This window comes from Anthonomus grandis, chromosome 11, assembly GCF_022605725.1.
Source record: "Anthonomus grandis grandis chromosome 11, icAntGran1.3, whole genome shotgun sequence".
Classification (NCBI taxonomy): Eukaryota; Metazoa; Arthropoda; class Insecta; order Coleoptera; family Curculionidae; genus Anthonomus; species Anthonomus grandis.
The window spans coordinates 27,283,233-27,296,247 of NC_065556.1; the positions used below are offsets into that span (position 1 = coordinate 27,283,233).

The 13,015-nt window shown below is 30.8% G+C and overlaps 1 protein-coding gene across 1 annotated transcript in view; it reads right to left on the minus strand.

The window, feature by feature from the left end:
* Positions 1-13,015, minus strand: part of LOC126742414 (homeotic protein empty spiracles-like) — a 56,416-nt gene that overhangs the window by 21,835 nt on the left and 21,566 nt on the right. Inside the window, exon 2 of the mRNA XM_050449068.1 lies at positions 7,591-7,763. Coding sequence (XP_050305025.1) covers positions 7,591-7,763 — 173 coding nt within the window. The remainder of the gene's footprint in view (positions 1-7,590; positions 7,764-13,015) is intronic.

The following is a 13,015-nucleotide window of genomic DNA, read 5'->3' on the forward strand; positions in this document are numbered from 1 at the left end:
TACTGAAAAAATTATTGAAATCCATTTAATAAAAATGAAGATATTGACATTTTTCTCACAGGAGTGCCTGGAAGAAATAAAATAATTTATCTCTTATTGATAACTGAATATCTTAATTTCTAGTCGCTAAAAAATTATGAATTTTGATTTATAAGATACTTCAAGAGCTTTTTAAGCAACTACTGAAAAAATTATCGACATCCGTTTACTAAAACTGAAGATATTGACATTTTTCTCACAGGAGTGCCTGGAAAAAATAAAATAATTTGTCTCTTATTGATAACTAAATATCTTAATTTCTAGTCGCTAAAAAATTATGAATTTTAATTTATAAGATTCTTCAAGAGCTTTTTAAGCAACTACTGAAAAAATTATCGAAATCCGTTTACTAAAACTAAAGATATTGACATTTTTCTCACAGGAGTGCCTGGAAGAAATAAAATAATTTGTCTCTTATTGATAACTGAATATCTTAATTTCTAGTCGCTAAAAAATTATGAATTTTGATTTATAAGATACTTCCAGAGCTTTTTAAGCAACTACTGAAAAAATTATCGAAATCCGTTTACTAAAAATAAAGATATTAACATTTCTCTCACAGGAGTGCCTGGAAGAAATAAAATAATTTGTCTCTTATTGATAACTCAAAATCTTGATTTTTAGTCTCCTAAATGTTGTGAATTTTGATTTATAAGATACTTCAACGCCTTTTCAAGCAACTACTGAAAAAATTGTTGAAATCCGTTTACTAAAAATGAAGATATTAATATTTTTCTCACAGGAGTGCCTGGAAGAAATAAAATAATTTGTCTCTTATTGACAACTGAATATCTTGATTTCTAGTCACTAAAATGTTGTAATTATTGATTTACAAATACCCCAAGGGCTTTCCAAGCATGAACGTCTGCTTGAAAGATTTCATGTAAAATCCTTACAGGAAAAAAGGGATTCGGTAGATCTACAGTTCTTATATAAATTAATTAATGGTTTAATCGACTCGCCGGAGACCTTGCAACTTCTAAATTTACACACTCCTCGGCTGTCAGCTCGCAGTCCTCAAACTTTTTACCTTTTAAGACCTAGAACCAATATTAAAAAACTAATTTCACCTATACCTAGAGCTTGCAATACATACAACTCTATACAAGATCAATGCGATATACAGGGTGTACATAAATAAATGCGAAAAAATTCAGGAACTGATTCTTATGTAAATTTTAAGAAAGAAACTTTATATGAACGTATGGCCTAAAAGTCCTAACATTTGAGATACCGGGTGGTAAAGATTGAAGAAAAATTTAGGTTATTTTACAATACCTGTAAAACCCCCGAAGATATTTTAGTAATATTTGGTATGCATCAAAAGGCATTTTATGAGGCTCATTATTTTTTTTTATTTATATCAGTGACGTTCCTGCAAGGTTTAAAGTAAATATGTAGATTACGAGAAACTATGCAATATTAGAACACCGGAATTGGAAGAAGCAGTACTTAATTTAATTGATGAACAACCTGATACCAGCACTGGAAACTCTGCAACTACATGTTAATCATATGATGTTATGGACTATTTTAAAGGATCACTTATTATATCCATATCACGTACAACGAGTCCAGGCTCTATTACCACGAGATTTTCCTAGGCCTCTTGAATTTTCTCGTTGGATGTTAGAAGCCATTGAGGAAAACCCTCAGTTTTTAAGCCAGATTCTGCTTACTTCCGAAGCTAATTTTTCCAGAGAGGCAATCATTAACTACCATAATAACCACATTTGGGCAGATAAAAATCCCCATGCCATAGTTGAAGCTCATCACCAACAACAATTTTCTTGAAATGTATCGGTTGGAAATACATTTAAAGAAAATTGTTTTTCAATCATTGGAGAGCACCATACACCCGTTTGCTCCAAAACATACTTCCAGGACTTTTAATCCAGGATGGGGCTCCTGCTCATTTTAGTTTATTAGAACGTCGTTATTCAGACAAAACATAACATATCAAAAGCGTTGGAAGCGGTCCTCAGTTTCGGCCACCTTGGTCACCAGATATGAATCTACTAGATTTTACCACATGGGGTCATTTAAAAACTTTGGTGTACAGGATTCAGGTACTGGATATTGATGACTTGAGAAATCGAATCATTAATTCATGTGCCGTAATTCAAAATTCTCCTGGAATTTTTTATCGGATTTGTCGACAAATACGGCGACGTATGTAGACTCTTGCATAATGGCAGAGGGTATTTAATTTATTTTTCTTTTATTTGGTTTAAAATAAAAATTAGAATCACATCTAAACATTAATAATAAACGTAAAACATTTAGGTAGATCGATTTAATTTTTTTAATTGAATACGCAACCTCGAACAAACGAAAGTCAAGAAATAAAATTTTCGCAAAAATAAATGAGAATTACAAAAATAAAAAAAGGGGTGTGCCATATTTTTCATCAAAAATATTTAGTTTAAACCTTACACGAACGTCACTGGTACAAATAAAAAAAATCAATGAGCCTCAGAAAATGCCTTTTGATGCATAGAAAATGCATCAAAAGGCATTTTCCATGGCAAAGGTCAAGGCAAAGGCAAAGGCCACTCTATTATTAAAGTTTTTCTATTGAGTGATGTAAATAAATAAATATCATATGTAAATTTTTATAACCTCTATTGTATCACACCTGCAAATTAATCGATAATTTCGAGCACAAACACGAACAGTTATTCGGTCCGCGGTAACGACATTATAAATTAATTTAGGAGCAGACGATCGAACGGAATGCGAAAGGCAAACCGAAAAAACTCACTCACTCACTCACTCACTCACTCGCTTATCTCCGCTCTTTTTCTCTCATCCACAAAGCAAAGCAAAGGTAGAATTAACCCGTAGCTCGAATTGAAACACGCCCCGGGTCCCAAAGCAATTTAAGGCAATTTATTAGTCTAAAGCAGCGAGCGAACGTGTTATTAAATTTTTAATTTTGATCACTTTACGTTATCAATAATATTAATTAAGAAGGTTGGGAATAATATTATACCTTTAGAGAAAAACATCATATCCTTCCTTCACTCCGATGGGTATCGTCGGGTTGTTGCCGCGGGCGTGGAATACCAGTATGTTGATCGGGGCAGATAATAATACAAGAAGTGCAGTTTGCACACGGACCCCCATTATACACGAGATGCTTAAACAAATTATTTTAATACAGTTTAGCCGAGTGGAAAATTAATATGCCTCGATTCTGGACTTGTTTATCCGTCTTGATAAACTTTCACGATCGTATCCATTTAAGTTATGCAAGCTACATAAATCTCTTCTTAAACCCTCAAGTTCAAATTGTGCATTAAAAATATAATTGATGGTGATTTTGAAAATCTCTTGCTTTTGTTATAACATTAGGAACGTAGGAGTATAATTGAATTGATCGCTATGAAATCAGCGTTAACCAAGAATGTTAGAATATTATGAAGTCATTGCTTTTAGAGTAATTTTTAAATGGATTAACCGAATCCTAATTATTTATTTATTTTATTGTATCGATTTTCATGGAAGTTCCTGAAAAATTATTAAATTTCTTCCAGGCAGTTGAAAAACGTAATTTGGAAAAAAAATTCTGTTTCTATATTCAATATTGAGACAGTTAAAGCAGTTTGATGAAAAAATCGCTTTTAATGATTTTATAGTTTTATAATCACCATTTTTAATCAATTTAAGTTAAGATGATTGATTTTTAATGTATGCATTTTTTTAAAATTCCAATTTTTCTCCCATTTCATCAAAGATTCTTAGGTGTTTTTTAATTACTTTGCAAAAATTGATTTTTTTACTAAAGTTGGATTGATAATTAGTGAATTACACAAAAAGTCCAGTAACTTGGTCCAGGTTATCAGGAGATTGAATGATTGATCAATCCAATAATTTTTTTTAATCCCTTTGCAAAAATTGATTTTTTTGTTAAAATTGGGTTGACAATCATTTTTTTAGTATAAGAAAAAATCACTTTTAGGGGTAGATTGAGTGATTGACTAATTCAAGATTTCTACTAATTTTGTGACAAAATATCAATTTTTGTGAAAAAATTAGATTGTTCACTCCAATTAGGTTCAAAAATTCAAAAACTAGAAAACAAGTGTAAAAAAATTAATTCTATTAGAAGACTGAGTGATTATTTGATCCAAGGTTCTTAATTATTTATATTAAATTAAAAAAAAAATCCAATCAGTTTTAAAGCAGGATTGAGTGATTGATTAAACCAGAATTATTTGTGTTTCAATAATGTTTTATTTTTATTTAATCTTCCTGGAAAATTGTGGTTTTTCAATTAGAGTTTGATAATTAGAGTATTACAAAAAAAGGTCCAAAAACTGGATTGAAAATGATGAAAAAAATCACTTTTATCAGGAGTTTGAGTGACTGATTAATCCAAGATTCTTAGTGACTATAAAAAATTGAATCATTTTTTAATCCTTTTGCAAAAATTAAATTTGCCACTCAAATTAGATTGATAATTGGTGAATTACAAAAAAAGTCCAAGAACTGGAGTACACGTGATAAAAAAATCAGTTTTATCAGGAGATTAGAGTAATTTGATTGATCCAAGATTCTTAATATTTACATAAAATATTATTAATTAATTCAATCACTTTTAAGGGGGGAATAAGTGATTAATAGTCAAGGAATTTCTAGCATGTTAAGGATGTTTCATTTTCTTTCAACTTCTCTGGATAAAATGTTTTTTTTACTTAAGATTACTCAAGATCTGATTGATTTTTAGTATGGTCTTAGAATTTCAATTTTTCTGTAAAAATAGGAGTTTTTACACAAAATAGATTCATAATTCGAGTGTTACAAAAAGGCCTTAAAACCTTATTAAAAGTGATAACAAAATTATTTTTATCACGCATTTCAGATAATTATTTATGCATTTCTTCTTATGACAATCCTTTATAATCTTTACGAATATTGTTACTTATTTTTGTTAAAGATCAAAGATCAAGGATTTTTGAAGTTGAAAGTCTTAATATTAATAATAATCTTTTTACGTTGAAGTACCCGATGATTTACCTTTTAAGGCATTTAAACATTATTTGTTTTAAGTGTTTCTGCCAGGCTCTTTCCAGGTATTTTCAAGAAATTTCCAAAGAGAATCTGTTTGGTTTTTTCAAGCACTTAAACGCTCTCATAAGTCATATAATTATTTATATATTTTAGGTAATTAAGGGAGATATACTCAGTGGTCAAAATTTGGCAATTCTTGAGTCCTTCAGAAGTTCTTATAAAAAAATATGAAATTTCTTCCAGGCAATTAAAAAATGCAATTTGGGTTAGTTTCTTTTAATAATCCCTTTTCTCGTTTCCTGAATATTTATGCAGTTAAAACAGTTTTTTTTTTAATTCCAAATAGTCCCAATCCATTTTCCACAATTTCCAGGCTTTCTAACTAATTTAATAATTTTTCCTAGAATTTGGTTAATTAGGGAAATTAATTAAAAATTTGGAATGCAGGAGAAAATTAAACATTTTTCCAACCTCTCATGAAAAAATTACGAAAATCCTTACAATGATAGTCGAGAAATTGGAATTCTTATTGTAGGAGTGCCTGTAAGAAACTTATAATAATTACTTACTTTTATTCATTAAAACTTGGGAATTTTTGATTTTTCAATTCCTTGAAGAAGTCGTCTTCTAGTCGTTCTTGAAAAAAATTTGAAATTTCTTCCAGGCAGTCGAAAATTGCAATTTGGTTTTTTTTTTAAATTTCCCTTTATAGCAGCTTGTTTTTTAAATTTCTTCCATAGGTATCACAGGCAATTAAACCCATTTCTCATAACTACCAAGTATTCCAAATATCTGAAGTATTTTCCAGAATTCTAAATTCACTTCTAACTAAGCGAAGCCAATCCAGCAAGGTTTAAATTCTCGTCAAATTTTAAGTAAACCGATTTTATTTGTAAAATTTTCTAAAATCCTTTCAAACAATTGCATGTAAACTAGAAAGCTCCACTTGAAGTAGCTTTCTTTATTTATAAATTTCAGAGACTTCTGGAGCTTTTCCCATGTAATTTCTATAAATTATCCAGACAGTTTTTTAGTAGTTTTTCCAGTCTCTTAAAGTCTTTTAAGTAAGTCATATAATTTAATTATATTTTCCAGGCATTTGAGGCCATTTAAATTATAATTTATTTATTTCTAACAGAAAAAAAAATGTTAATAAATTCAGATGATAATTTAGCATAAATACTGAGATTTCGACTTTTATTTAGACCATCTCCAGAGCTAGAATCGCACGTTATAATTTAAAATTTGATGACCAAATAAACCAATATAATTTGAAATAAATTAATGTATAAGCAAATTTAACAAATAAAATATTTATATTTTTCCAGGCAGTTTATTTTTTCTTCCAGATTTTTAGGAAGTTTTTCCACGTGTTTTTCATATAATCTATTATAGACAGTTTTACCGTAGTTGAAATAATTTTTGAAGGCTTTAGAATGCTTTTTCAGGTCTTTTAATAATTCTATATAATTTAGTTATGAGTGGACTCAAAGGCTTGAGCCATATAAACTTTGTCGTCTAGTAGCAGTAGTGTCGGCAGTAACAACATACATTTTTCTGCATAAATTCCAGACTTTTGGGAGCCTGTTCCAGGTATTTTTCATGCAAATTCCAAACAATTTTTATCGCTATTCCAGGCACTTAAAGACTCGTGAATGTTTCACATAATTATTTTATTAAATAGAAACAAGTCAAAAATATTCATATCTGTATACATATCTCAGTCTGAAGAAGAATTTGAGAACAACTAATAAAAAAATAGTTAATTTCAAAATTATTTCAGGAGTAATAAACATTTAACCATCCATTAAAAACCGAATTTTTGATGCTACAAGATTCTCGATTAAGTGATTTCATGCTTGACACATTATGATAATGATATTTTTTATGAATTGGCTAACAATCCAACCCCTACACGTCAACCTACAAGCAATAAAACAAATAACAATAGAGCCCACAGTGATAAACGATCCCTCGCAACCCTTACTGACATCCAAAAATAAAGAAACAACAATTATCCCAATAATAGCGGGATCAACCGATAAATAAGAAATTCAATTCGGCGTAACATACGATAGGCAGATGTCTGATGTTAAAATGCAAAGCAAACACTATACATACGTATATATATAACATTCCAACATGGCGTCCCTAAGTTCGCCAATAGGGATCATCCCTCGTTCCATTGTTATTCCCGTGGAATAACGAGGGAAGGGAGAAGGGCGAGGGTGCGCGCGCACATAAACTATCGACCGTCCGGAGACCCTTCGGGACGCGTAGGGATAATAGGGCATGATTGGGCGAATTATTTGAACAATTGTCTCCCTAAACATCCCCTCATTTTATAGAGCGGAGATTTGCTGCTATGCGGATCGTATTATTGCTTAGCAGGGGTTGCCAATTGCCGAATCGTAATTCAAGGGTGGTTTTAATGGTTTATTGCGGGTATGTGTAAATAGTCAGATATTAAATAGGTCTAGTCTATTTGTGCAAAAAAGTCTGAATTTAAGGGCAAAATTTACTAATAGTACTAACCTGCGTTTCCGTTAATGATAAGGACTGCGCAAGTTGCTTTCGTTCCGCTCCAACTACGTAATGGTTCTTTTCAAATGCGTGTTCTAACTTTAGGAGTTGCGAAGGACTGAAAGCCGTTCGTATTCTCTTTGGTTTCCTGAAGGGTTGGAGGAGGAATCCCGGGATGTCTGGACCTGCAATTAATAAAGAGTTTATGTGAGAAAAGGAATAAAAATGTGTATGAGCAAATGTAAAAATTTGGTTATTTTGATCGGGTATAGAGCACCCGATCAAGAAGGACAGTGGCCAAAATTTGGCAATTCTTGAGTCCTTTAAAGGATTTTCCAGAAGTTCCTATAAAAAAAATATGAAATTACTTCCAGGCAATTGAAAAATTCAATTTGGGTTAATTTATATCAATCATCCCTTTTCTAGTTATTTAAATATTTATGCAGTTAAAACAGTTTTTTTTTAATTTCTTCCAAATAGTCCAGGCAACCCATTTTCCACACCTTTCAGGCTTTCTAACTAATTTTATAATTTTTCATGGAATTTGGTTAACCAGGGAAATAAATTTAAAATTTGGCATGTAGGAGAAAATTGAACATTTTTCCAACCTCTCTTGAAACAATTACAAAAATCCTTACAATGATAGTCAAGAAATTGCAATTCTAATTGTAAGAGTGCCTGTAAGAAACCTATAATAATTACTCACTTTTATTCATTAAAATTTGGAAATTTCTGATTTTTAAATCTCTTCAAGAGTTTTTCAGTTTCAAAAAATGAAATTTCTTCCAGGCAGTCGAAAATTTGAAAAATTTATTTTATTTTGCCTTTATGGCTACTTTTTTCTAAAGCATTTTTTTTTAAATTTCTTCCCTGGGTACCACAGATAATTAAACTCATTTTTTATAACTATCAAGCTTTCCAAATATCTGAAGTATTTTCCTGAATTCTGAATTGACTTCTTACTTAACGTCAAATTTTAGGTAAACCGATTTTATTTGTAAAGTTTAATCAAATCGTTAAAATTAATTAAATCGTTAGAAAAATTTTAATGATACAGAACCTTACCTTTGACTTTAACTACCTAAAAAAAGTATTAACAACTGACTCAGAAAACTTAATCTGTTACAATAAGAGCCTGCGAGAAACTCTTTGAAGAAAGTTTAATTAAACATAACGTAAACAACTAGGAAAAAAATTACCAGAAATTCAGCTAGAAGACCAACTATAACTCACCTGATTAAAATTAAATAAAATTCAAGAAAATATAAACTACATCAATAACTATCTGAAAAAATATATTGATTTAAATGTCTAGAAAAATACGTAATATTGAACTGCGAAGAAACAAATAAATCATGACTTTAACAGGCTAAACAAAATTAACGTATATTTTAATCCTAAATATAAAAAAAAATTAGATAAGTAAATATTTATTTTCTAATGAATCAGACATATGTTCGACCCTTTCGAACATACCCCTGTCTTAGTTTTTTAATATCTTGAATATCATTCTAAAATTGTTTTTCCATTGTGGTTTATCCAATTACGTATGAAGCAATTTTATAATAATTATTTTCTTATTTTTAAACAGCGTCCATGATATAAGTCTCAGGAGATCCAAAATCTCGACATATCCCTGTTTCAGTTTCTTAGTATAAATAGACAAACGTAATAATTTAATGAAAGAAATACATATAAAGCAATACTTAGTAATTGTGAAAGTACCGGCACTAAATAGTTATTAAGAAAAGCATAAAGAGTTGGTTCAAAAAGGGGTTCATTTATTTTTTATATGCGGTGCACCCTGTATGTTACCGAGCATCATGAAGATAAAAATCAGGCCTTTAAATTATGTAATAATTTCTGGAAAAATTTATTTTTTTTTGAATTTTTTGTTTGTTTAGGCGTCTGTATTTTCATCTCAATCACAGAAACGACCTACTACTGCTGCATTAATCTTAAAAAGACTCCTTTTAGAGCTGGTTTCTGTGGAGACCTTTCACCCTAATAAGTTTCAGAACATTCGATACAGTCAGTTTTCCTATGGAATAAAAGCCAATTTTTGTATGGCACTACCTCAAATTTGACGAATGACAAAACAATTGACACACTGCACGAACACCAAAAGAGCATCCTGTACTCCGGAACATTGTGTTTAATGTGTCGAATATGCGATGCGTTAAGGAAACAAACGCGGTACTAGAAGCGATATTACACCATCGTCTCACATTAGCCATAGTCGAGTGGTTTAATGGCAGTTTAATACCACCTGCGTTCATTTTTTTTTCTTCCCCAGTTATTCTGTTGTAAGCTCGGATCCGACACAGTGCCGATAATTATCCGTAATTACATACTACGCCAACAACTCTTAAAACACCACAATTCCCCTAATTATTATTTAATTAAAGAGGTCCGTTTATGTTCTCGTTAACTAACGGTCTTTGGCTGAGTTTACTTGAATATTTATTAAATGATTTATGTCATAGCCTCACTTTAAATAACCCAAGAATATTGGTATTATAGCAATTCAAAAGCCTGGAATAAAACTCTCTAGTTATTAACAATTTGGGCCATTCAAACTTAGAGCTACGTAGTATCCTGATTGACAGCATCCGAGGGGACGTACAGTCAAAGATTCGTGCAGAAAATATAACTTTAAAAAAAATTCACACACAATGAATAAAAAAGAGACAAACAAACAATAAAAAAACGGATCGCACAATATCCGATCCTCCTGCCCGAATGTCATATTTACGGTCTACCGATTCGGTAACAAACGGCCCTTTTTTTATTTAAAAGGGGCGTGAAAACTAGATTAAGGGCATTGTTAGGCCCTATTATTAAATTAATTCGAGAGTCAATCATAAGCCTGTTAGGAGTTCCCGCTCCCACCCCACCGAATCAAACGTTAACTGACTCTAAAGAATAGATTAAACGATAAAAATCTAACGAGCAGCCGTCACCATTTGATTTTTATTGTATAAATTGACTCGCCGTATTGTGCTATTGTAAACGGGGATTATGTGTGGGTCGATTTTTTAATTTGGTTCCTTCGTGTTGTTTTCCTTTTTATGCAATTAACCTTTCTTTGAACTCCTGATTTAAGGTTTTCCAGAATTTCCAGTTTTGCAACTAGATCTTTTTAGAACTTCTCTTCTAGAATACTCTGGTTTCTCCAAATGCCTAGAATGACTCTCTATACTTCATTGGTTCTGTTGTAATGCCACTTTAGACTACCTTGCAATGGAATTTTTTCTACTATTTTGGAATATCATGTTTCTAGATGTAATTGGAATGTTCTAACCCACTCAAGTGCCCAGAATAAAATTATGTATGTATATGTGCAATACCTTGAATAGAAGATTTCAACTCTACAATATTCTCGTTATTTCAACTGATATTAAGGTACAAAAGATATTATAATTTGAATACATTATCCTGGATCTGCGGAACCCCCAAATGCCTGGAATAAAACTTGTATATAACCTAAATGTAATACTCCAGTTTAAGAAGGCTTTTGGAATATTCCAGGTTGTTTAAATGCCTGCAAATATTGAATGTCCTCTAAAGGTGATCTACAGACCTAAAGTAATCAGCCATGTAAAAAAGGATTTTTTTAAGGACTAACGTCTCCTATTCTTTTTAAGTTTGTATTCTGGTTTTTGCCCTGGTTAATTAAAATATCATAGGTCTTATGCATTCCATCAACATTTTCTTGAAAAAATATCTCCTTTTTGCATTTCCAGATAAATCGGTATACCAGATTCTCTGGAAAAATACTCTGAAATCCTCCGATTTAATTCATTTAAGTCGATATTTTGACCATAATATTTCTCATAGTTGCCCTGGTAAGACCCTATAATTAACTTCATTAATTTATCAGCAATCTTAATTATTTTAACTGTTCTTAAGGTACTTTAGGGCAACTGAGAGGCATCCAAGTGCCTCTATGTAACTTGAATAAAATATTCTAATTCTATTGTATTCTATAAGATTTTTGGAATATTAGAAATTATTTAAATACCTGCAAAGACCCCCCTTTAATAATTTTGTTAATTTATCAGGTACCTCAATTATTCCAACTGATTTTAAGGCAACTCAGAGGCATCCAAATGTCTGGAATAAATTGTCTATGTAACTTCAATAAAATATTCCTATAATTGCAGTGTATTTTGTGAGATTTTTGGAATAATTCAAGTTCCCTAAATGCCTTAAAAAACCCTATTTATTAACTTCATTATTTTTTTTATTAGTAAACTCAATTGTTCTAACTGATCATAAGGCAGTTTAGGGCAACTCAGAGGCATCCAAGTGCCTGGAATAAATTGCCTATGTAACTTCAATAAAATATTCCTATAATTTTAGTGTATTCTGTGAAATTTTTGGAATATTCTAAGTTCCCTAAATGCCTGGAAACACCCTATTTATTAACTTAATTTTTTTAATCAGTAAACTCAATTATTCCAACTGATCATAAGGCACTTTAGGGCAACTCAGAGGCATCCAAGTGCCTCTATGTAAAATATTCTAATTCTAGTGTATTCTGTAAGATTTTTGGAATATTACAAATTACTTAAATACCTGCAAAGACCCCCTTTAATAATTTCATTAATTTATCAGGTACCTTATTTATTCCAACTGATTTTAAATCAGTTTAAGGCAACTCAAATGCATCCAAGTGCTTGGAATAAATTATCTCTGTATCTTCAATAAAATATTCTTATAATTGTAGTGTATTCTGTAAGATTTTTGGAATATTCCAAGTTCTCTAAATCCCTGAAAAACCCTATATATTAACTTCATTATTTTTTTATCAGTAAATTGATTTATTCCAACTGATCATAAGGCACTTTAAGGCAACTCAGAGACATTCAAGTGCCTGGAATAAATTGTCCATGTAACTTTAATAAAATATTGCTATAATGTATTCTGTGAGATTTTTGGAATATTCCAACTTCCCTAAATGCCTGGAAAAACCCTATTTATCAACTTCATTATTTCTTTTATCAGTAAACTCAATTATTCCAACTAATCATAAGGCACTTTAGGGCAACTCAGAGGCATCCAAGTGCCTGGAATAAATTGTCCATGTAACTTCAATAAAATATTCCTATAACGTATTCCGTGAAATTTTTGGAATATTCCAAGTTCCCTAAATGCCTGGAAAAACCCTATTTATTAACTTAATAAACTCAATTATTCCAACTGATCATAAGGCACTTTAAGGTAACTCAGAGACACCTAAGTGCCTGGAAAAAATACTCTATGCAACTGGAATCAAATATGCTAATTCCAGTTTAAAAAACAAGTAACCTCATCCTTATATTCAATGTTACTCAGCCCCAATTATTCCAATAACAACAATTTTGGGACAACTTAAATGCAAATGCCTTTAATAAAAACTCTATGTTTTTTCTTTACTTTAACTAACTAGTAG